This window comes from Balaenoptera musculus, chromosome 10 (assembly GCF_009873245.2).
Source record: "Balaenoptera musculus isolate JJ_BM4_2016_0621 chromosome 10, mBalMus1.pri.v3, whole genome shotgun sequence".
In the NCBI taxonomy this organism is placed as follows: Eukaryota; Metazoa; Chordata; class Mammalia; order Artiodactyla; family Balaenopteridae; genus Balaenoptera; species Balaenoptera musculus.
The window spans coordinates 5,920,099-5,945,602 of NC_045794.1; the positions used below are offsets into that span (position 1 = coordinate 5,920,099).

The 25,504-nt window shown below is 51.5% G+C and overlaps 1 protein-coding gene and 1 long non-coding RNA gene across 2 annotated transcripts in view; one reads left to right on the forward strand and one right to left on the reverse strand.

The window, feature by feature from the left end:
* The window catches only part of LOC118902383, a 38,095-nt gene extending 34,785 nt beyond the window's left edge, over positions 1-3,310 (reverse strand). The window contains exon 1 of the long non-coding RNA XR_005021556.1: positions 3,199-3,310. This is a non-coding gene — a long non-coding RNA (uncharacterized LOC118902383). The remainder of the gene's footprint in view (positions 1-3,198) is intronic.
* Positions 3,311-3,470: 160 nt separating this feature from the next.
* Positions 3,471-25,504, forward strand: part of CD9 (CD9 molecule) — a 35,576-nt gene continuing 13,542 nt past the window's right edge. The window contains exon 1 of the mRNA XM_036866076.1: positions 3,471-3,670. Coding sequence (XP_036721971.1) covers positions 3,605-3,670 — 66 coding nt within the window. The 5' untranslated portion in view covers positions 3,471-3,604. The remainder of the gene's footprint in view (positions 3,671-25,504) is intronic.

A 25,504-nucleotide genomic window follows, 5' to 3' on the forward strand; every position in this document is an offset into this window, starting at 1 on the left:
TCCAGGAGGCCTGGGGCTATGTATTCAGGTCATCAAGTAGTCTTCCCTTTGGTGGGGGGTTTAGCATATGTAAAACAACTCAGGAAATGTTCATCAAATACCATTAGTAGGTACTTAAGAGACGAGCTAAAGCAGAGGATATGGGGGAAGCCTGTCCCAGGAAGGCCCCACAGGGTCCTGCTCGGTTACACCACAAGCAAAGACCCCAGGGGCTTATACTGGTCTGGCCTGCACTGAGATTCTTCCAGGTGAGATAGAGGGCATGTCGTCTTAGCATCGGGTATGTATAGGACACAGAGCAGGCCCTCCAGAAACTCTGGAAGAAGAAATGAATGAAATCCTCCTCGGCTCCAGCTGGCCTGACTCTGATCTTGCCCTCGCTACCCCCTCTCCTGGTTTGCCCCCCTCTCTCCAGCCTCCACCCTGTTGCCCCACCCCTTGGTCTCTCACCTGAACTACTCGACAGCCTCCTACCGTACCTCCACGAGTCCCCAGCTCACCTTCGTCTCCTGCTGCCCCCCTCCCCAACTGCAGGTACCCTGATACACCTCACCTTTCAGTCTAACCCCCCAAAGCTCTGAGCCAAGGCCTGGAGATAGAGACAATGGTCCTTGTCCTCAAGGAGCCTCCTGCCTGCTCCTCCCCTCAGCTCCCAAAAGCACCCCGCCACCAGCCACCCAGCTACCTAAAGCGCAGGTTCCCTGCTTATAAACACTTCAGTGACCCCTCACCCCCGAGTGCAGAGTCCAAGACCATGAGGCACCTCTAGTTACATCCCCACCTTCACCTCCCCACACGCCTCCCCCAACTGTGAGCTCCAGCCCAGACCCCAGACAGCCCCAGCCCCAGCTTTGCCTGATTCTCCCATGACTGCAACCACTTCTCCTGGGGTTCTGCAGCATGCTTCCCAATTTGGGTCAAAGGCCCCTCCTTTAAGCCCCCCTGGCCTTTAAGCCTCTCTCCTTGACCTCCTGTAATACGGTCATCCCCCTCCTGCCCTAAGGATATACCCTCGTAACAGGATACTGAAAGGTGTTTTCGAATGAATGAATCAATGAGACAGATCTAACAACGATCATAAACAGAGCAAAATATGTACTTCAAAGTGGTAACGCTGGCTGTTTCTGGTGAGTGTTATTTTGAGTTACGTTTTTTTTTTTTTTTTTTTGCTTATTGGTATTTTCTGATGTTTCGGTAATTGAGGTTTCGTTTTTGTAATTAAAAAAAACACCACCAAAGGAAACTTCATTTTGAAAAAAATACGAAACGGTTTTGGGATTTCAAAAGTAGGGCGAATCTCCTCATCCTCTGGTGAGAAACAGGAAAGGAACGTTTAAGGGGCCATAGAATTTCTACAAGTGAAGATGGGAAGGCAGGCCAGCCAGAGGGCACACACCACATGCCACGTGCAGGCCTGGGGTGCTGGGGAGGGCAGAGTGTCCCCTACAGATGCAAGATGAGGAATTTTAACTTCCTGAATGTGGGGAGCTGCAGAAAGTATTTTTTTCTTCCAGCTGTACTGAGATATAATTGACCTACAGCACTGTGTAAATTTAAGGTGTACGACATAGTGATTTGACTCACATACATCATGAAATGATTACCACAGTGGGTTTAGTGAATATCCACATCTCATACGCATACATTAAAGAAACAGAAAAATATTTATATTTTCTCCTTGTGATGACAGCTCAGGATTTATTCTCTTAACAATTTTCCTTTATAACTTGCAGCAGTGTTAATTATACGTATTATATTGTACATTACATCCCTAGTATTTATTTACCTTATAACGGGAAGTTTGTCCCTTTTGACTACCTTCATCCAGTTCCCCTTCCCCTCCCCTCCCCACCTCTGGTAACCACAAATCTGATCTCTTTTTCTGAGTTTGTTTGCTTCTTTTTGAAGTATAATTGACTACAACACTGTGTTAGTTCATGATACATAACACAGTGATTCGATATTTCTGTACATTTCAAAATGATCACCACAAGTCTAGTTACCATCTGTCACCATATGAACATATTACATAATTATGGACTATATTCCCCACTCTGTACATTTGATTCCCATGACTCATTTATTCTGTAAGTGAAAGTTTGTACCTCTTAATCTCCCTCACCTAATTCTCTCCTACCCCTACCCGCCTTCCCTGTGGCAACCACCTGTTTGTTCTCTGTGTCTATGACTGTTTCTGTTTAGTTATATTTGTTTTTTAGATTCCACATGTAAGTGAAATCATACAGTATCTGGTTTTCTCTCTCTGATTTATTTCACTCCACATAATACCCTCTAGGTCCATCCATGTTGCTGCAAGTGGCAAGATTTCATTCTTTTTTACGGCTGAGTAATATTCCATTGTGTATATATACATCTTCTTTATCCCTTCATCTATTGATGGACACTTATGCTGTTTCCATATCTTGGCTACTGTAAATAATGTTGCAATGAACACAGGGGTGCAAATATATTTTCAAGTAGTGCTTTCATTTTCTTTGGATAAATACCCAGGAGTAGAATTGCTGGGTAGTTCTTTTTAATTTTTTTAAGGAATCTCCATACTGCTTTCCATAGTGGCTGCACCAATTTACATTCCCCCCAACAGTGTAGGAGGGTTCCCTGTTCTCCACATCCTCGCCAACATTTATCATTTGCGGGACATTTTTGAGCGGAGGAGAAACTAAGAACTCTGGCACTGGAGCATCAAAGAGGTAGCAGTGGGCAGAGTCAAAGGGCAAGAGGGCGGGTGATGGGGGGTAGAGGCAAGAACAGAAGCCAAGCTACAGCCTTTGTCTTCTCCTCTGGGCCATCTGAACCTCAAGTTCAGGAAGCACTCCCGGACTGCCCGGCCCTCAGACATATTACTATTCAGTGATGGTAACTGAGAATTACTCCCATAAGCCTCCGACCGACCTTCCCACCTGGACGGCGAGCCTCTAATTCCTCCTGCTCCGCATGATGTGCCAAGTAACAGTGTGCTTCACGAGTGAAGGTTTGCAAGGAGCCGCCCCAGGGAGACATAAGGCCAGGCAGCTTCCCTTTAAATCGAGGCCAAAGCAAGAAGAGCCCTCATTCTGCGGGCAGCCGGCCTTGGGTTAAGGGACCTCGGCCCCGACCACCGGGGAAGGTCTCCCAAAGTAGAGGGCTCGGGAAGGGCGGAAACCAGGCGACAACCGGAAGGGCGAGGCCTCCACTTACTCTGGGACGAAAGCAGCCGAAGATGACGGACTGGAAAGACCCCAGGACTGTTGGGAGGAAACGGGGAGCATGGCGGGAAGTCAAGGCCGACCGACTCGGTGGGAAGGGCTGAGCCAGAAGCGGGAGGGGCCGCGGCCACCGGGCCGGACCGGGGCGGGGCGGGGCGGGGCGGGGCAGGTGGGGCGGGGGCGGGGGCGGGGGCGGGCGGGGGCCGGCGGGGCGGGGGCGGGGCCCGGCACATGCGCACCGCGGCAGCGCGCGCCCGAGGAGTGGCACTTTTTAAAAGTGCAGCCCTGAGGCCAACCCGCAGCCGCCAGCACCTCGGTCCGAAGCCTCGTCCCGCCCGTCCCGGCCTCAAGCGCCCCCGTCCCACACCAGTCCGGCCCAGGCCAGTCTAGCGCGCACCATGCCGGTCAAAGGAGGCACCAAGTGCATCAAATATCTGCTGTTCGGATTTAACTTCATCTTCTGGGTGAGTGAGCGCAACTGCCGCGCGCTCCTATCCGGGGCCACCTGTCCGCCCCGGGCACCCGGTCCACGGTTGCGGTTGCCGGTCACCGGCATCGCCTGCGCAGGGGAAGACTCCTGGCCGGAGGAGAGGGCACTGCGGCCGCCAGCTGGCTCCTCGGCGGGGGCCGAGACTGGCTGGGAGGGCGCGTTGGTCCGGGGCTGGTCCGAAGCGGGGCGGGCAGGGGGCTCGGGGCCCTAGTGAGCCGGGGGTGGGGGGTGTGTGTTTGCTCCCACCCCGATCCCCTCCGAGTGCAGGAGGGAGAAACGGAGCACCCCCTCTGCTGGGGACTCAAGGCCCTGCCCGAGGGGGACTGTGGCGGGCAGTGCAGCTCGTGACCCGGGTGGGGTCCCCCCGAGTGGCCGAGGCCGCGGGGAGGGGAGGATGCGGACCCTCCAAGGGACTAAGGTGGGCGCCGGAGGAGCTCAGTGAAGGTCTGTTGGCACCTTTACGCCGGAGAGCAAGGGGCGCGCCGGTCGCGGGGGTCAGCGTCCCGGGCCCAGTCCCTGAATGAGCGTCGGGATCCCTCCTCCACCCCCGAGGAGGAACCTTCAGGCCCCCATGCTCTCAGACTGATTCTAAGCCGGCGTGAGAAAGTCCGAGCTCCCTCGAAACTACCTGAAAGACTAGCTTGTCTTGATTTTTTTTCCCCGAAGAGCGATAAGTATCTGAGCTGGCGAGAACTCCGGGAGAGTTGGGGAGGGGTGGGGCAGATGCCTATCGGCGCCCTCAGTAGGATGGGTCCTGTGTTTCTCCATTTCCGGGAGAGATCAGGTGCCGGCCTCACCCCCTTCCCCGCCAGCCCACCCAGCAGCCGGGCGGGGCCACAGGGAGTGGACTGTCACCTGGGGAGGACGCAGGCCAGGGAGCTCCAGGACTCCCGCTGCCGGCCACTCTCAGCCTGTCTGCAAATGGGAAGGCGAAGGCCGGCAGCAGGGAAGGGGAGAGGCCCCTCGGCACCTCTCCTTGTGGGATTAGGGGCCACCCAAAGAAAGGAGCAAGGAATAGGGGACCTTGGTGTCCGGGTTCCCGGGCCACATCCCCTGCTCACAGGTGGACAGTATTTGCCCCTTTGCAGTCAGGAAAGCATTTGGAAAGGCAGGCCCTGTGCCACTCTCGATAGAGATGGCTGTAGAAGCAGGGGCGACCCACCAGAGGCTTGTAACAAAAATGTGCTTATTTCCTTGGAGCTGCTTCCCCATGAACCCCAGGGAAAATCTCCTGAGATTTAATCCTCTCTCTGGAGCTGACGGGGTATGAGATTGACCTGCCCTTGCAAGACTCATCACACCCAACACCTGCTCTAGTGAGGACAGTGCATAGGTGTGCCCTGCCCAGCCCATGGTCTGCTCTAGAGAGACCCTCCTGTGGTGGGCACCCCCTCCTCCCGGGTGTCCCTGCCAGCCAGCTAGCTGCCAGCCTTGGCTCTCCCCTCTCCCCAACTCCGGCTCTAGGAAAGAGCATCGAAGGCTCCCTAGCCCCGCCCCACCCCGCCCTTGTCCTTTAAGGAGTTTTCCTCTCCCTCCTCCCTAGCGCTGTCTCTCCCCTGCCAGTCTCTTGGTTACTCCTCAGCTATCTGCCTAGGCTGTGTGAGGGTTTGGGGCGTGGGGACCCACGGACTCCCAGGGTGCCTCCATACCCCCCGCCCCATGGCACCTGCAGAAGCCTGGCGGGAGGCTCTCAGGCCACTCAGGTATCTGCTCAGCCTCTCAACTGACTCCAGCCTGCCACCTCACTGTATCCAGACCTGCCCCTGCCTGGGCTAGGTGCTGCTGATGGGCTGTGTCATCTGAAACAGAAATGACTCATTCTGGGAACGGCTGGGTATAGAATTAGAAATGACTTTTGAGGTCATTCAGTCCAGCCTCTTCTTCACAGCGAGGCAGCGGGAACCAGAGAGGGGCTGACCTGCCCAGCGTCACGGGAACCCAGCCAATACCCCAACCCCTAGGTCCCTTAAGTCCTGTCCTCTTCCGTCTCCATCACAAAACCAACAAGGGGACCTGGTAACGGGTGGTGTATGGGGGTCAGCAGTAGCTTCATGTCTCTGAATCATTTATTGTTCAGTCATCCTGTACTCAGGTCCCTGTAGAGATGAAGCCCTCATCTCCCTCCTAGGAGGTGCTGGAGTAAAGGAACGCCATGATCCCCTTGTGCAGCGTGTTACTGCAAAGTCCTTTTCCAAAGCTCATTGTACAGCCAGAGCAGGTAGCATTATCCCCATTTTACTGATGACCAGGAAACTAGTCCCCAGAGAGGTTCCACGACTCAGCCAGGGTCATGTGGCAGGATAGCATCAGAGGTAAGTTTGAAGGCAGGTCTGGTTGGCTCCAAGTTCAGCACGCTTTCCGTCACCACCTACTGCTGTACCCAGCTGAGTGGGAATGAAAGGAGGGTGGCAACAAGCTCTCAAAACATAACTTTTAAGAGAAGCTATGACCTGAGGGAACTGCTTGCTTGGATTGTTATGACGTCATCACTTCCCTTTCTCCCTTGAGACCAGGAATGTATAAACTTGGTGTTTGGGACCTGATGTGGGCCTTGAAGAGCAGGAGTTGGGAGGCTAGGGGCCACCAGGACCTCATGGACAGAGGATGCTGAGGGGTGGTCCAGCAGGGATCCAGAGAGGAGAAGCCCACCTCAGCAGCAGTGGGATGATTGGGGCGGGGGAGGGGAGCAGGGTACCTCTTCCCTGGCCCCCACCCTCATCCCTGTGGGACCCTCAGTGACAGCAGAGCCTGCACTGCCTGCCCTCCCCAAGTAGGGCCTCTGGTGCCCGCAGCTAAGCCAGCAGTCAGGCTGTTCTTCCAGTGCCCCCAGGATCCTAACTTCCCAGCTCTCTTTCAGTTGTTTCTGGGTTTCCTTCAGACCTCTTTGCCTACCCACCCTCCAAAAAATTTCCATGGGGAAACATTGTACGATGCCAAAGGGGCAGCCTCAGCTGTACAGTGGGGAACCGGGGCTGGTCCAGGCCAGGAGCAAGGCCTTCACATTCTACCCCACCCCTCACCCCTTTGTTCCCTGCCTCTCACCCATCTCCTCCCTCACTGATGGGAATAGCAGGGAATTTCTCTCTCCTGAGAAATGGTGTCTCGCAGGCCCAAGGCAGGCTTCACGGAAACAGGCACAGAGGCCTGGACCAGAGTTCAGGCACCTGGGTGTTAGTCCAGCTCTGCCCCCAGTTCACTTTGAGCAGGTCACTTTTGAATTCCAGACCTCAGTGTCCTCATCTGTAAAACCAGTGGGTTGGAGCAAATGGTCCAAAAAGGTCCCTTCAGTAGCTCAGTCTACGAAACCAGCCCCACCCCCAGGGCCTACAGCAAAGGACATTCCCACACAACCCAAAATAGGAGTCAGGAAATGGCAGTGTGCAGTGGGTACCCAGGCTTGACTCAGAGCGTGGCTTCATTTCATTCAGAGGCCTCTTGACGTCTGGGGCCTGAGTCGTGCCTCTCTTTCCCGTTAACCCCAAGTTCCCTCCACTCCCCGTGCGTGGGGTCTCTCTGTCTGGGGCGGGGGGTTCTCTGTTTTGGTCGCCCTCAGCCTTTTGTGGCAGTGCTGCCCAGTGGTCAGAGTGGCTCTGGGTTGGATTTGCGCGTCACCGGGTGGAGCTGGTGCCTACCCCCTGGGGTTGCTGTGGGTTACATGAGCGCATGCGCGTGATGCACTTAGCCCAGGAGCCTAGTCCTGGATGAGGAGTAAACTTCCAGCCGTAGCTTTTGTCATCCGGGTGTGGAAAGGGGGTTGAGGAGGTGGGGAGGGTGGGAGCAATGGCCTGAGGAAGTGTGGAAGTTGAAACCAGAGAGAAGTAGCCAGGTGCACACCCCACGTCCACACACGTCCCCCCTTCTTCTCGTCCTGCATCACTGCCAGCCTCGTTCCTCCACACACCTCTGCGATTCCCACATCAGGACCCTGACTCCATTTCATGTGTGGCCGCCCGTCTGTGGGGCAGCCCCACTTCTGAAACTAAAACTGCGTGCGGAGAAATCCGGGATGCGGGGTCCGGGCGGGGTATGGGCGAGCGGGGTGGCACTGGCAGAAGCCCCTCCCACCCAACCTGCTGCTTCACCCAGAAGCTGTTTGCCTTCAGTGCTGGACTGAGCAAGCAGCTGGGGCTCTTGCGTGAAATGGCTTCCACCTTTGGCACCCAGACAGCCCGAGCCCTGCGAGAGCCGGCTGTGTTTGCGCAGAGGCTGGCAGGTTTGGGGAGGCCAGGTGTCTGCATCTGCTCAGGAAAATAAGACTTCTCCCTGCCCGGACTCCTGAGGCTTTCCCCCCACTTTGCCCCGCGATGGTTGTCAACAACAGATTGGACTCGTGATTTGGGGGATGGGGAGAATTCCTCTACACGCGCGCGCGCACACACGCGCGCACGCACACGCACACTCACCTGGCACCATTCCAGACCTTACCCTCTTGTGCTCAAAGGAAGCAGCTGCCGGTTCAGACCTGAGTTTGGAACTGCTTTGATAAGAAGCCCTTTCGAGGGCCGTCCTCACCCGAGCACTTACTCTGCTAAACGAGTCTTCTGCGGCTTCAGACCTCACACATCACCGGTCTCACATCTTCCTTTTGTGTCAGATGCAAATCTTCACTCTTAACACACAGAGCTGTGTGTACGTGTTCGATTTGTCTGTTTTCCTATTCGATTCCATTTTACAAGGAGGCACGGTTCTGGGGATTGGTTGCACAGTTTGGGACTGAATAATACGCCTGGGACTTAACAAAAGCACCTTTTCTGCCAAAGAGCACCAGCCTTGACCGTCTTTCTTGGGTGTGTCTGGCTGTGAGGGTGAGGGACCCGACGTCACGGGTTACCGTGGCTTCTGTGGTCCTGTTGCCTCCTTGGTGGCTGCATGTTCTGGAGAGTCTGGGGAGAGGAGCGTGAAGAAAAAGTTTCAGGAAGCTGCATGTTTTTGTGCCGTGTTCCTGCCTCCCCCCGGGGGCGGGGTCAGGGGAACTTTATTTGGAGCCGCCTCAGGTCTTTTCAACCAAAGACTTGCAGAAACCGTCTTTCCCTCTTACTTACAGAAGAGCAATGACTTCATGGTTTGGGGCTTTGAAAATCTGGGGAAGAGCCTGTCGAACCCAGGTTCACGCAGAGGTAATCATTTGCAACTGAGGGAATTAAGGAGACCAAAAGCGCTAATCTAAACAATATATATTTTTTTAATTTATGTTTTTAAAGTCTGACTGCAGATCACTTGCCTGTTTCATTCCGTGGAAAAAGTAATGCTGGTCCAGGGACATTTGCATTTTCCGTCAAGTGATGGCAGGCAGCTGTGGAAAGCAGCATCCTGTCTCCAGATGAGATAATTTTATTTTAATTACATCCATCCAGTAATTCCTCCCCTCCACCAAAGAAATACTTAGTTCTGGATAGTTTTTTGTTTGGTTTTTTTTAAATAAATTTATTTATTTTTTATTTACTTATTTTGGGCTGCGTTGGGTCTTCGTTGCTGCGCGGGCTTTCTCTAGTTGCAGCGAGCCAGGGCTACTCTTCATTGAGGTGCATGGGCTTCTCATTGTAGTGGCTTCTCCTGTTGCGGAGCACGGGCTCTAGGCACACGGGCTTAAGTAGTTGTGGCACATGGGCTCAGTAGTTGTGGCTCGCAGGCTCTAGAGCACAGGCTCAGTAGTTGTGGCACACGGGCTTGGTTGCCCCACGGCATGTGGGATCCTCCCGGACCAGAGTTCGAACCCATGTCCCCTGCATTGGCAGGAGGATTCCCAGCCACTGCGCCACCAGGGACGTCCCTGGATAGCTTTTAAGTACTGCTTGCTGTCATCCTCGACTGGCAGGTCCGAACATTTTGGGGGAATCCCATGAAATCAATGGGACCTGCCTCCAGAAACACACAGTCCCCGTTTTTTTGCTTTTTTCTCCAGAGACCCATGAACCTCCCCATATCAAACACCGCATATTGGTCCCCAGGCAACCCCTGCTCTGTCCGGAATCCCACGTTTCTGCCATGAGGTGTGGGTTGCCTCACTGCTCTCCAGGACTGCGCAGGGGAGCTGGGGGGACTTTGAGGAGGGCATTAGAGAGCCCCTAAGTTCTCCGAGGATCAAGGGCAGCCCTGACTGGAGCTCTGGCCTCCCCACCCATCCTTGCTCTGACTGTCAGCTTAATCCTCGCCCAAGGAGCGGCTTGGACTCGAGATTAATTTAAGGAGTGTTCTGTATTCCTAGTCCTGGAGCTTGGGCGATTTGTCGTCTTTGCTGGGAAAGAGCAGGGTCCTGTCTTTCCCACAAATGGAAACTAGAAGGCTCGGCTGGCCTTCTCTGGCCTTGCCCCTGAGGACTCTGGAAAGGGAGATGCGTCTCCCTGGCGTCGCTGGAGACGCAGGCCTCTGAGTTGTGATGTACGGCCTGGCTAAGCCCGCTGACTTGGAGGAGAGGGGCCAGATCTGTCTGATCCCAGGGAAGATCCCTGCGTAGAGAGGTGTGTGGGCTGTTGACGTGGAGAAGGTCAGTCAGTCCTTTTGCTCAGTCCTCTTGCCAGGCATCGTGCAAGGGAGCAGAAACGGTGTCCCTGGCTGTGTCAGGGAAGTCACCCTCCGCAGCCTACCCGCTACACTCTCAAGGTCCCAGTATTCACCTCTCTCAGACCCAGGCAGATGGGGGCCATGACTTCTACCGAGCCCCTGCCTCCAAACTGCTGAGAGGAGGCCCCTTTTCCTCCCAGTCTGAGCTGCATGTCAGTGTCCAAGGGCAGAAACAACACCACACGTGGGTCATAGGAGAAAATCCTTGACTGGGGGTTAAAAATATAATAAAGTAAATTAGACCGTTTTAGTGAATTCAAAACACGTTTCTATAGCATTTTAGTTTTAATTTATCTTTAAACTTACACTGATTGAATCAGTAGCAAATGATAAGGTTGATTTATTAAAGCTTTAAATGAAAGATCAGCAAAATCATACATAGTTGCGAATTCATTGCTTTTCAATTGAATAGAAGTTTGGGGGGTGTGTGTGTGTTTTAATTTTATTGAAGTATAGTTGATTTACAATGCTGTGTTTAATTTCTGCTCTACAGCATGTGTGTGTTTTAATTGAAGTATGATTGACATACAACATTCCTTTAGTTTCCAGTGTACAACGTAGTGATTTGACATTCATACACGTTGCAAAATGATTGCCAGAGTAAGTCTACTTACCATCTGTCACCATACAAAGTTACAGAATTTTTTTTTCTTGAGATGAGAGCAGCTTTCAAATTTGCAAAACAATATAACTGACTATAGTTACCTTGCTGTACATCATATCCCCATGACTTATTTATTTTATAACTGAAAATTTGTACCTCTGAATCCCCTTCGCCCATTTCACCCACCTCCCCAGCCTTCCTTCCCTCAGGCAACCACCAATCTGTTCTCTGTGTCTATGGGTTTGGTTTGGTTTGATTTGTTCATTTGTTTTGTTTTCCAGATTTCATTGAGCATAATACCCTCCAGGTCCATCCATGTTGTCACAAATGGTGTGATTTCTTTCTTTTTTATGGCTGAATAATATTCTATTGTATATATATACCACGTCTTCTTTATACATTTATCTATGGATGGACATTTAGGTTGTTTCCATGTCTTGGCTATTGTAAATAGTGCTGCAGTGAACATTGGAGTGCATGTGTCTTTTCGAATTAGTGTTTTCATGTTCTTTGGATATGTAACCGGAAGTGAAATTGCTGGATCATGTGGTAGTTCTATTTTTAATCTTTTGAGAAACCACCACACTCTTTTCCATACTGGGTGCACCAATTTACATTTCCACCAAGACTGCACAAGGTTCCCTTTCTCCACATCATCATCAACACTTGTTATTTGTTGTCCTTTGGATAATAGCCATTGTGACAGGTATAACATGATATCTGATTGTGGTTTTGATTTGCATTTCCCTGATGTTTAGTGATGTTGAGCATCTTTTCATATGCCTGTTGGCCATCTGTATGTCTTCTTTGGGAAGTTTAGTTTAAAAGATAGTTTGCTATAGACTGTTTGCGCCTCTCCAAATTCATATGTTAAATCCTAAAGTCCAATGCAGTTTTATTTGGAGGCAGGGCTGTTGGGGGTGATTAGGTCATGAGGATGGGGCCCTCATGAATGGAATTAGTGCCCTTATAAGAAGAGGCAGGACTTCTCTGGTGACGGCAGTGGTTAAGAATCCGCCTCCCAATGCAGGGGACATGGGTTCGAGCCCTAGTCCGGGAGGATCCCACATGCCGCGGAGCAACTAAGCCCATGCGCCACAACTACTGAGCCTGAGCTCTAGAGCCCACGAGCCACAACTACTGAGCCCACGTGCTGCAAGTACTGAAGCCCGCGTGTCGCAACTACTGAAGCCCGCGTGCCTAGAGTCCGTGTTCTGCAACAAAGGGAAACCACTGCAATGAGAAGCCCGTGCACCGCAACGAAGAGTAGCCCCCGCTCGCCGCAACCAGAGGAAGCCTGCGCACAGCAACAAAGACCCAACACAGCCAAAAATAAATAAATAAAATAAATAAATTTATTTTTTAAAAAAAGGAAGAAGAGGCCCCAGAGTTCCCTTCTCCCTTCAACCATGTGAGATTCTAGTGAGAAGACAGCCCTCTATGAACCAGGAAGCGAGTCCAAACCAGATGCCAAATCTGCTGGTGCCTTGATCTTGGACTTCTACCCTGTCCACAGTGCTTTGTTACAGCAGCCTTAATGGACTAAGACAAAGTTATTTACAAATCCGAATCAAAAACACCTCTTCCCATCTAGATGAACAATTGCAGTGTACCAGTTTGCATGCACCCCTCACATCCATGCCCCCCTCTGTTGTGTGGGAAGCCACCCTCAGCAGAATGTGTCCTGCAGGGACAGGAAACTCATCCCCCTTAAAGACTCTTCCTCCTACTCACCCTGATGCACTATAAGCGCCTTCTTGTGATGTAGGGCCATGGATTTCAACCTGTTCCTATTATGCTCAAACTTTTTTTTGTTTTTTTAGCCACACTGGGCAGCTTGCGGGATCTTAGTTCCCCGACCAGTGACCAAACCCGGGCCCCCTGCAGTGGAAACATGAAGTCCTAACCACTGGACCACCAGGGAATTTTCCCTATGCTCAAAAAAAAAATTTTTTTAAATAAATGTATTTATTTATTTTTGGCTGCATGGGGTCTTCGTTGCTGCGTGGGGGCTACTCTTCGTTGCGGTGCGCGGGCTTCTCATTGCAGTGGTTTCTCTTGTTGCGGAGCACGGGCTCTAGGCGCGTGGGCTTCAGTAGTTGTGGCACTCAGGCTCAGTAGTTGTGGCTCACAGGCTCTAGAGCTCAGACTCAGTAGTTGTGGCGCATGGGCTTAGTTGCTCCGCGGCATGTGGGATCTTCCTGGACAAGGGCTCGAACCTGTGTCCCCTGCACTGGCAGGCAGATTCATAACCACTGCGCCACTGGGGAAGCCCTCCCTATGCTCAAACTTTTTAAAGCCTCCTTTCTACAAGCCTGGGGAAGTCATCCCACACTCTACTTTCCCCACTTCAATCAAATTATAGCCCTGGCTCCCCAAGACAGATAACCCTTAAGAGACCAGAAAACTCATTTCAACTAGAAATTACATTCTCTTCCAGAGCTGGGGAGGGACCCTTAGAATGGGGAGCTGGTGTGATCCTCATGCCTCTCAGGGCCCCATGCCCAGGGCTGTAAGACAGGCCTGCAGTGATGCCCTCTCATTCCCTTTGTCCTCTGCTGGCAGGATGGTGCTGTAAGGGGCGGGCAAAGGCTCTGGGTCCCACCTTCAGGCCATTCCTATAGGGATCCAAGGACAGTGGCCAATGGGCAGCTGCAGTGGTGTCTGCACTTGCCAGGCTTGCAGCGGTGGCGAAGCTGGGACGAGAAGGGAAAGTACCAGCTTACTCTGGAGAGTCTGTTTCCCAGAGCAGGGCTGTGGCCACACTCAATTCTGGCCGGCCAGCAAGAACGTGCCCAGAGCTCTCCAGCCTGAGGCCAGCAAGAGGAGTCCCAGGCTCGCTCTCTAGACTCCGTCCATCAGGCTCCCCCAGAGAGACGCCAGACTCCAATGGCACCTGCAGGCCAGGTGGCCATGGCAGGTACCTTCCTGTCGTGAGAAGACAGGCCCTCTGCTCTTACATGTGGGCTCTCTTGGGGCCTTTACGGATCGAAGACGCCACTTTTGAAATAGAATCAGCTGTGACCAGGAAGGAGAAAGGATAAAAGTGAAAAATTCTGGCCCTGAAATTAACAAAATGGATCAAAAAGACCTTTGAGCTCAGCAAAATGATTGAGAATTTGGGCTTTGCAGTCAGACTGTTCTGGGTCCAGGTTGTAACTCAGGCACCTCTTTGCCATGTGATCTCAAGACAAGCTCCTGAACTTCTGTGCCTGAAACTTCTCATCTCGAAAACAGAAGTTAATATTACCTACCTGGTGGGTCTGTTGAGAAAATTAAATGATTCAAGTGAAGTGCTTCGGGTGAGGCGGGGGACACAGCAGACAGTGGAGGGCTTGCTGTTTAATCATTGAGACTAAAATGAAGAGGGGATCGTGGCAGAGGAATAGGGCAAGGGGCATCTCCCACCACTCGGGGCCACGCGAGCAAGTGGTAACAGGTTCCACAGATGGAATGAGAGCTAGCTGGTCCGTGTGGCTAAAGTGTATCAGCAAGAGTGTGTGTGTGTGTGTGATCACCAGGCATCTTAGTTAGGCATACACAATGGAAAACACAATGGTATTCTGGAATTTAAAGCAAAACAGCCCCGAAACAATCCCCCACATCAGATGATTTTGGTTAAGATCAGAATGCCTACTTTCAGCAGAAAATGGATTTATGGGCTGGCTGACGTCTGCTACACGTCTGGCCAGCAGGCAGTGGAAACTTGAAACGTCTTGTTTAGAAGGAGGTTACCTTGGGCAGAGGCCTCCCTCCCAATCCCTCAGCCCCAAACGACTTAACACTGGCACCTTGTATTAGCTAAAACTTTTCTCCTCTTAGGCAGAATAAGGGCTCCGGTTTTCTTTTTTTTCTTTTTTGGCCACGCCGCGAGACATGCAGGATCTTAGTTCCGCGACCAGGGATGGAAGCCGAGCCCCCTGCATTGGAAGCGCAGAGTCCTAACCACTGGACCACCAGGGAAGTCCCACCCAGGGCTCTGGTTTTTAAATGATGCTGGCTCAGTCCTCAGGAGGGAGGATTTCTCAAGTCTTGAACTTGTTCAGACCAGGTCACTGCCTAATTTCCATAAAGGTGTGCTGAGAAGACGCTTACAAGGTCTTTCATCCTCTGCCACACCCCAGAGAGGGGACCAAGCTACCTCCCTTCCACCAGGGATGAGACAGGCAGTCAAGTAACTGACCTGCCTGGCACATGCTGTGCATGTGACAGAGGGAGAGAACTGTCAGCTGAGTCGCTGCATACCTGCTGTGTGACCGTGGGCAAGTTACTTTACCTCTCTGAGCCTGTTTTGTCATCTCAAGCTGGGATGATCGGAACTACCTCGAAGAGTATAAGGCAGTCCCACCAGCATCCTCAGATTCAGAAGGGGCAGCAGGGCCTAACAGGAGGACTCTAGTCTCCCAATATTCCTCTTCTCCCTGGGAAATCTCTCACTATATGCTTCCAGGAAATGTTCCCCTGTTAGCAAGCTGAACACAGTTGCCCAAAAGAGGCTAGCAGAGCAAGATGGTGACACCCACAGGCTGTAGCTATTGAGCCACCACCCCGCGTCCTCCCAGGAGGCCCCCAGGAGCATTACGCATCACCGGAAAGGGAGGCCAAGAGGTCCACAGACAGGCTGAGCCTGTGCTCAGGAACCTGGGGAAAGTTAATTCTTTAGACTTATTCTACAATTGCTATTATTATTATTTTTTAATGTTGAATTATCTAGGCGGTGGGGTAGGTACCACAATCTTCTCAGTGTTCAGGGCACTAAATAGCAGAAGTCTGCCTCTCTGAGGTCCTGGCTTGGGAGAAGGGGGGGGGAATGGTTGGATTTTGTTTTTGTTGCTGTTGAGACCTCCCCCGCTCAAGGTGCTGCATTGTGTAAAAGAGCAACACAGAGCAGCAGGGGGCGTTATGACCCAGGGGGATTATTGGGGGAAGGAGGGGTTGAATTGTTGGAAATGTAGATTCCTGGGGGCAGGCGGCCAGTTGGTGACTCTCCTGAGGCCTCACTTTCCTAATGAGGGTAATCATGCAACCTGCGTACAATAATACAAGGTCTTTGGGAGCAAGAACGGGATATTTAACGTCAAGTTATTATCATGGTACCTGGCTCATAGCAAGAGCTCAGCTGTCAGCTTCTGCAACTGTTGTTTAGTTACTATTACGTAAGGAGCTACCTCTCCTTAGAATTTTTCAGAGGTTGAAGTTGTCCTAAGCACTCACATTCGTCCCCATCTTATTGCTTCAGCTCTGCGAAGCCGCATCACTGAGGGCATTGCTCAAAGCGGAAATTTTACCACTAGGCTTCCTCTCTTTCAGAAGGTGAAACAGATGACTTATCTTTTCGTCTACAAAACGCCCATTTCAGAGATTCCCCTGGTTTGGGAAAGGTGAGGGAGGGAGGGACCAGTCTGGGGCTTTGGTTGGAGTGGCCCATAAGGGTGCCCAGTTGGCAGGGACCCCTCTTGTGGAATCTGCCCAAGAGGGGCGGCCTCGGCACCTCTCCTTCAGCGCTCGCCTCCTGCTTCCCAAAAGGGCTGGATCCCTCTTACGGAGAACTTTTTGACACCTTGAAGCCAGGTCCCAGAGGGGACAGAGCCAAAGTCACCATTGCTTCTGTATGGACACCTTGGGAAGCAAAGAAAGGAAGATAGAACTGGCGCTGAAAGGTTCATTTCCCCTGGGACCCGCTGAGGGTGGGCTTGAGGCCACCACCTGTCCCGTGCTCACCAGAGGGAGAGGGGAAGGGGAGAGAGAGAACGGACCCAAAGGAGGAGTCCGTGGTCATTCCCTCCCTTGGCCTTGGCCGGCATTGATGCCCTAAATTGGACTCGTCTAGCCAGCAGGCAGGGTAAGGTTTAGGTCAGAGCATCCTGCCAAATTCAAGGTGTCCAGACCAGACTCTTGTCCCCCCACCAGAAAATTTCTTGGGGGTTCCCATTCTTGCCGTTCACCAGCTGGCAGGGAGGGAGCACAGTGTTGGGAAGGGTGCGGCTCTGAGCTGCCGGCCACATGGATCTGGTTCAGAGTCAGCTCTGCCTCTTGCTGGCTGTGTCTTTTTGAGCCAGTTGCTTAACCTCTCTGTTTCACCGATAAAATAAGTGTGACGAGCAGATTAAATGAGATCATATACTTAAATCACCTCCTGTGATGCAGGACACGAGTGAGTGCTCATAAAGAGTGACTGCTACTATTATTATATTATTTATTTTCCTTTCCCTAGCCTCTGGAGGAGTTACTAATGGACAGAAAAGCCTGCCACAGTCAAATCAACAGTAACTCTAGATAAACCTACAAGGTCATTGACCGTCAGCCTCTGCATGTGTTCTTTTTTTTTTTTTTTAATGTTGTTTTCCTAGAATTTGGGGTAATTTGAGGAAGAGTTCCACTTCCGTACACAACGGCAGCCTGTCTTGGGGAGAACGTAGGCTGCAGAAATTGGGGAAGCTTTTGCCAAGAGCGCCCTGCTGCAGGGGCTGCCCGAGTCATTTTGGCGTCTGGGGGAGGAGGTTTCACCAGGTGAGTCTGTGGCTAGAGGCATGTGGAGAAGCCAAATGCAGGTTCTGACTTGAGCATTTACTGTGACTTCCCCACTCAGTGGGTTCAAGAGGGCGTTGTCTAGCCAGTATCTGTCTTTCTTACCTCTTGCTTCCTTCCTGCTTACCTGTCCTGTATCCTCCCCCTTAACTGTCACCATTCAGCAACCAAGGTGGTCCTCAGCCCCCGTTCCCCTCCCTGGCTTTCCAGTGCCAGCAGGAGCCCTGCGCCCAGGGGAGGCTCACACCCCCACTCCGTAGCTTCGTGCCCTTTGGCACTGGCGTTTCAAAAGCTGGTCTCTGGGTTCAGAACCCCCAGAAAGAGCTTTTCCATTCCTCCAATTGTTCAGTGTTTAAATGAAAGCCTTAGAGCGGTGGTTCTGAAACCTGAGTGGGCAGCAGAATCATCTGGGGGTGCTTGTTAAAACATAGATTGCTGGGACTTCCCTGGCTGTCCAGTGGTTAGGACTCCATGCTTCCACTGCAGTGGGCTCGGGTTTGATCCCTGGTCGGGGAACTAGGATTCCACATGCCACGCAGCGCGGCCAAAAAAAAAAACACAGATCACTGGGCCTCACCTCACTTGGGTTTCTAATCAAATAAGTCCAGGACGGGGACAGCAAGTTTGCACGTCTGACAAGTTCCCAGGTGACGCTGCTGCCACTACAGCTGGTCTGGGGACCACATGTTGAGAACCGCTGGCCTGGAAAAAAGTCTCCCAGTGGCCTTTGAGGATACAGGCTTCTGTAGATGTGCAGCTCAGAAGAAGCCCCAAGGCGACGAGATGGCCCCCAGAAAGATCATACTCACGAGGAAGGTGGGGGACAGTTGTTCTTCAGGACTGTGATCTCTGGGGCTTTTCTGTTCATCTCTAATAAAACTAACGTTAGTAATATGCCCTGGTTGGCATCTTTCAGTTCTGCCATGAACGAACCGTTTACTTTTTTTTTTTAATATTTATTTTATTTTATTTATTTATTTGGTTGCAGCAGGCGGGCTCCTTAGTTGTGACTCGCAGGGTCCTTAGTTGCGGTTTGCCAGCTCCTTAGTTGCGGCATGTGGGCTCCTTAGTTGTGGCAGGCAGCTCCTTAGTTGCTGCAGGTGGGCTCCTTAGTTGTGGCATGCATGGGAGATCTAGTTCGCTGACCAGGGATCGAACCCCGCCCCCGCCCCCCGGCCCCAGCCCCGGCCCCCTGCATTGGGAGCGCGGAGTCTTAACCACTGCGCCACCAGGGAAGTCCCTAACAGTTTACTTGTGATCCTTAAGGAAAGCAAGTCATGGCAGTTTTTTTCTGATCAGCATGGAGTTTGGTTTTAGCTGTTGTTATCCTGTGCGGCGGGCCTGGAGAGGGCAGGACTCCAAGACCTCTGCTCCTGCCCAAGTGCTTCACCCTTCCAGAGACACCAGCTCAGGGGAGGAGGGTGCCGGGAGAGGGTGAGAGAGGCGTTGGGGAGCCGGCTCCTGTTTGCTCTTGCCAGCAGTGCCCGGCCCAGGCTCCTGACGGTGAATCAGCCCGTCAGGCTTGGCACACTGTGCTGAGCCAGGGTTGCCATGGAGATGGGTGAGGCTGGAGCCCGCAGGTCTAGGTGGCCTGACTTGTTGCTGCTAAAGGCCGTGTGAACACAGAGGCCCTTATCTGCCCTCCCGAGGCTCCATCAGGCGTGAGTGGTGAGGCAGCTTGCATCCTCAGGGTTCAGCCTCTGTGACTTTCTGGGTGGCCAGGGGCAGCTAGGCTGAGGTCTCCCAAGCCCAGTATGTTAACAGAAAAATCCAGGGCTGATACGGATCTTACCGAAGAAAGGAAGTAAAGAGGTCAAATCCCCTCCCTCTCTGTGATCTGCTCCTTCAGTAAGTGCTTCCTGCAGTGTGAATTCGCTCACGGAAGCAGCCTGGGATCCCAGGAAGGACAGAGGCCTGCACTCTCGGCCAGCCGTGTCCCTTACCCTCCCCGCCCCACTTCTCTCCCCCCATCCCGGCTGGTCCTAGTGGAGCTCTGGAGGCATCTCCCCCAGCACACCGCGCTCACACAGACCCACAGAAGACAGACCCCCACTGTCCTCAATCGCCTGTGCCCACCCAGCCGCCTTCTCAGATCAGAGGAGGACACACAGCTGAGGCCGCCAGGAGCCGTGGCTCTCCCCGCTTCTGTCTTGGTGTCGTTCGCAAGGTTTATTATTATTGCTGTCATCACTGTATTCCCCGCAGAATCTTCCCCGCGGAATCTGGCTGGCTCTAGTACTCACGGTTGTCAGAGTGTTTTACACGTGTCACTTCATTTAATCTTCCCCTTCAACCTCCTGGGTCAAAGGCAGCAAAGTGTCAAACTCTTTTTTTACAAATGGGAACTCTGAGGTTCAGAGAAGCTACGGAGAGTGCTTAGTGTCACACAGCTCGTAGGTGGCAGCGCCGGAATTAGCCCCAGAGGCCACGCTCCTGTCCACGCGTGCAGCTCTTCTCAGCAGAGATGCGCGTTCTCCTGGGAGCGCTCGGATGCCCCGGGATGGAGCGGCGGCGGATACGTGTTTACAACTCTGCCAGGTGATTCTCACATCGCCCCGTTGGCTGGCACCGGTGTGCAAGTGACAGGGGGCAGAGCTAGGGCCCCCCGCTTCTTGCCCACGGTTCTTTCTGTCATGCCACCTGTCCCTTACTAAAAAGTCTGCTGCATCCCTTTGACCAAAGTCACCAAATAGCCAGGGCTTCACAGAAGGACAATGGGACATAGGAAAGAAAGCACTGCCTTCTCCCCCGACCCCCTCCTGTCACCACCGCCCACCTCTAGCCGCTTCCAAAGTGGCAGATGGGACCACTGCAGTCTGAGGTCAGCCTCAAAGGAAACTGCTTGTGGAGAATGATCTGCCCTGCACTTCCTGGGCCAAGACAGCTGGATGGAGAAAGCGTCCATGAGTATTTTGTCCTTTTAAAAAATGTGTGACCCATCAGGTCATATTACAGAAGACAGAGGGAACCGAGAGGAAAGAGGGCCAAGCCAAGACCACCCAATGTGTTTGCCTTGGGAGGATTTTTCTTTGAAGTGGGGTTTGCCCCACGGGGAGACACGGTTCCTTCCACCTGAGGGATGGGATGCAAGGCGACACGTACGTGCACACAGACACACACACACACACACACACACACACACACACACACACACTCTCTCTCTGAAACCTCTGCAGTCAGCCGGTTGCCCTTTTCCTCCATGTCACCTCCCACCTTTCTGCACACTTGCTTCTGGCGTTTCAGGCGGTAGGGTTCACAAGCACCTCCTTGGGCTCCATCTGGAATCGGCTTTGCAAACTCGGCAGGGGGTCCAGAGAAGCCAGGTGCCCCTAAGCAACACTGCGCTTAGGATTTGTTGCTTAGGATTTGTTTTCAATTCGCCCGTTGGAATTGGAGGCGTTTCCTTTAACCCCGGATGTGTGTTTTAGTGTAAGATTTCTGGGCCTGTCCCTATGGGTCTGGTGTGACTCACTGAAATTCCCATCTCTGCGTGGGTGCCTTGGGCTTGTTGTGCTTTCAGCCAGGGGAGAGAAGAGGACAGGACAGGAAGCCGGGCCGGCCTGGGGCGGGGCTGGACTTTCACGCCTCCTGCAGCTGGCATCTGCTCCAGGTGACTGGATTACCTGTGTGCTCGGCAAGGATTGGAGGGTCTATCCAAGTACTCACAATGTGGAATCCATACACTCCAGGTTTTATGAATGGTTTCAGAGTGTGTGAACTCTAGAGGTTGTATGGAAAATTATAGCGATGCTTTTCAGACTTTTTCTGAGACTTTCACCCAATTCTCAAACATCTGTCATCCAGAAAAACTTCAGAATCATAAATTCACAGATATTCTAGAGTGATGAATTCAACACCTATCACCAGACATCTAAAATGTCATATATATATATATTCTTCTTAATATTTATTTATTTGGCTTCGTCGGGTCTTAGTTGCGGCACGTGGGATCTTCGTTGCGGCATGGGGATCTTTACTTGCGGCATGCGGGACCTAGTGCCCTACCAGGGATCGAACCCAGGCCCCCGGGCGTTGGAAGCACGGAGTGTTAGCCACTGGACCACCAGGGGAGTCCAGTCACATATATTTTAGAGTGAAAGAATTAAACACCCATCACCACTTGAATATTGCTATTAAAAGTATAAAAATATCCAAAGCTATGTATGTTAAAGGTTTACTTTATTTAATTATATCTAGTCATCTTTAATAAAGTATTATTAAATAAAAAATGAATGCATTTTTTAAAAAAAGGATTGGAGTGTCTAACTGGACTTCGGTGGGCGGTGAGCACAGCAGGGCATGGACTTTTTATAAATATAAACCCTCATTTTCCAAAAGACTTGATGTGGACGTGCCCCTAAATCTCACTGTGACGTTCATCACATACCCTCATGGCTCTTTCTCAGTATTTATTCTGGGCAAGTAGCTGTTCTTTGTAGTTTCTGAGCCTTGTTGGGAGATGTTGGAAGATGGGTCTGGATGACAAGCCGGTGGGAAAGGAGGCTTGTCCAAGGTGAGAGGACCCAGGAGAGGAGATTCTGATGGGCTTCAGAGCTTCTCTTTCATTGAAGTCATCCTTCACTTATTGAATAATGATTTACTAATGGCTGTTTGGTCCCAAGTATGGATGGGGTGCAGGGGAGCTACTGAAATGACCCAGAAGTCATCCTGCCCTCCAGGAGAGTGTAAACAGGAAGGGAGGGAGCGAGGATTCTGGGGAGGACCAGTGCGGAGTGGGGCTCGCGTTTCCTGGGGAGGAAGCTGAGGACGTCTTGGTGGGGAAGCAGCTGGCCTAGGTGGCCGGGACAGCCTTCCAGGAGGAGGGGCTCCCTCCAGCTGAGGCGGGATTTACGAGACTTATTTGGGAAACTTTGAGGGATTCCATCTAAGGAGCAGAGGAGAAGGAGGCAGGGTTCAATATTGTTACTGCTCAGAGATCCAAAAGTGCGAGGATGGAGTAGAAACCTTAACACTTGGTGACAGCCCAAGCCGTCTGAGCCTTTCAGAGGAACGGCCACTGTCCTACATGAAGGGCAGGGGGCCCCACGGGGACTCCTTACTGAGTGAGGACATGGAGGTGGTTTAGCTACAAGCTCGGGGTTTAAAGCGCAGAGCAGTTGGAACAGGAGACGGTTTGTTTTCTGGTTTTTTTTAGGATAGACAGACCTGCCCATGTGTGTTGGCAGAAGTAAGAAAGAGAAAAACAAATATCGTACATTAACGCATATACGTGGAGCCTAGAAAAATGGTACAGATGAACCGGTTTGCAGGGCAGAAATAGAGACATAGATGTAGAGAACAAACGTATGGACACCAAGGGGGGAAAGTGGCAGGGTGGTGGGATGAATTGGGAGATTGGGATTGACATATATATACTAATATGTATAAAATAGATAACTAATAAGAACCTGCTGTATAAAAAATAAATAAAATTAAATTAAAAACAAAAAAAGTGAAACAGTAGCCAAGACAGACAACAGAGGCAGGAAAGAGGTGGATTAATGGGGCAGGTTCTTGAAGGAGACGGGAAGCTTTGAAGGAGAGACCCCACCATACACACACACACTACACACATACACGCACACACACACAGAGTTTTAGAACAGCTTTAGAGGTACAGAAAATTTGCAGAGATACTACAGAGGGTCCCCCTGTACTCCTCCCCGTCTCCCCTCTTGTTCACAGCTTATATTCCCAGGGCACATTTGTCACAGCTCAGAAACCAGCATTGGTACGTTACTCTTAACTAAGCTAGACTTATGCGGATTTCACCTGGTTTACCAGCCCGGTCCCCTTTCTGTTCCAGGATCCCACCCACAATACCACATGACGGGTGTCCTGTCTCCTCCGTCTCCTCCGGCCTGTGACAATTTCTGTCTGTCCTCATTTTTCATGACCCTGACAGTTTTGAGACATTCTGGTCAAGTATTTTGTAGAATGTCCGCAGGTTAGGTTTTGTCTCGTGTTTTCCTCCTGGCCCATCTTCTAAGAAGAAACTGAGCGTGCCTGAGGAAATAAAGAAATCTCCAATAAAACGACGGGGAAAGCTGTCCTTCTTCCCTGCGATATCAAATGGGTGGGACCTTTTCTGGCCTGAAGGCAGAATGCGTCCCTTTGGCTTTTGTTGGCAAGCGGTAACCAGCCGACTGGGCAGAGCCCGGGGCTGGGAGTGGAGGGGCTGTACCTTCTACTTCTGTCCCCACCAGACCGGTTGGTGATGGTGGGCAGGTCGCTGCCCTCTTTCAGGGACCCCTTGAGCAGGGAATCGTTTGAGCGTCCTTGGCCCACGCACTCTATTCCTGCCGTGATGGGTGAGAGGCGTGCTGCAGCCGTGGCCTCTGCGTGGCTGACATTCCTGCCACGCGCGGTTCGTTAACCCTGGAGGAAACCGTCAGCTTCTTGGGCCCCCAGACCCCTATTTCCTTATTTTATGGAGTCCCTCAATAACTTGCGGGCACCCTTTTTTTTTTAATTGAAGTATAGTTGATTTACAATGTTGTGTTAGTTTCTGGTGTACAGCGAAGTGATTCAGTTATGCATATATAGATATTCTTCTTCATATTCTTTTCCATCATGGTTTATTACAGGATATTGAATATAGTTCCCTGTTCTATACAGTAGGACCTTGTGGTTTATCTATTTTATATATAGTAGTCTGTATCTCCTAGTCCCAAACTCCTAATTTATCCCTCCCCCATCCCCTTTCCCCTGTGGTAACCATTTGTTCTCTATGTCTGTGTGTCTGTTTCTGTTTCGTAAATAAGTTCATTTGTGTCATATTTTAGATTCTGCATATAAGCGATATCATATGGTATTTGTCTTTCTCTTTCTGACTTACTTCACTTAGTATGAGCATCTCTAGGTTCATCCATGTTGGTGCAAATGGCATTATTTCATTCTTTTTTATGGCTGAGTAATATACCATTGTATATATGTACCGCATCTTCTTTATCCATTCATCTGTCGATGGACACTTAGGTTGCTTCCATGTCTTAGCTATTGTGAATAGTGCTGCTTTGAACATTGGGGTGGCACCCTTTTTTAAAGGTTAAAGCTCTTTTTGGTGCTTGCTGGTCATTCCTGTTTGGTTTCTCCTAGGACTCAAGTAGCTGGGGACGAGAGCCAGGTGGGGGGCTGGGGGACCCCTTTGTGCACACCGAAAAGTGTGCCCTCCTGGGAAGTGCTCTGAGCTCCCCGATAGCACTGCCTGCACACCGGGAAGGCCACTGTTAAGTGGTGTCATGGCCCTGTGACCTCCAGCCAACTGAAGCAGTTTCTCCAATAGCGTTCCAGAAAACGGGGCAGCTGTTGACAGCATCCCTTCAGGCCAGTTAACTCAGTAATTCAAACAAAACGGGCAGCAGTGCTCATTTCTCTGTGATTTTGGTGAACCGAATCTCCAGTCCCACCCCTGTCCTCCCTTCCTCCTGGGTTTCTTGAACCTTCCTCCTCGCTCATGGTGAGTTTTTAGGCATAAGAAACTGAGATCTATTACTGCTTTTTCCACTTCTTTTTTTTTTTTTTTTTTTTGGTCGCACCATGTGGCATGCGGGTTCCCCAACCAGGGATCGAACCTGCACCTCCTGCAGTGGTAGCACGGAGTCTTAACCACTGGACCGCCAGGGAAGTCCCATGCTTTTTCCACTTCTGCAGAGCCAGCCACTTTTCCTTCCTCCTGATGTTAGGTCTGGGGTGGTGTCCAGATGTGGCAGGACCCTGGACTCCTCTCCTGTATCTGGCCTTGTCCTTGGCCGGGGTGGGACCTTCTGGGACACTGTTCTCCACACAGTGTTCTTCTTGCCACCTGTGCGTGTGGACCAGGTAAAAGGTAAACGACTGGCTCAGGATCCTCAAAACTAAAAATGGAAGTTTCGTTCGGGTGCTGTTACCCGTGCATGGGATCACTCCCAAAGAGACCCAGCTCCTGGACTGACAAGCTTCTGGGCAGAGTGGGGCTGTCATCATCTTTTTTGTTTTGTTTTGAGCAGAACCACTATCTTTACGTCATCATCTTTTGTAGCTTTGTTCTTTTGGATGGGATTGTTTTTGTTCTTCTTGTGGTGACTCGTTCAAGAATTTTTCCAGCAGAGTAAGGGGTGGATGAGTAACTTTATC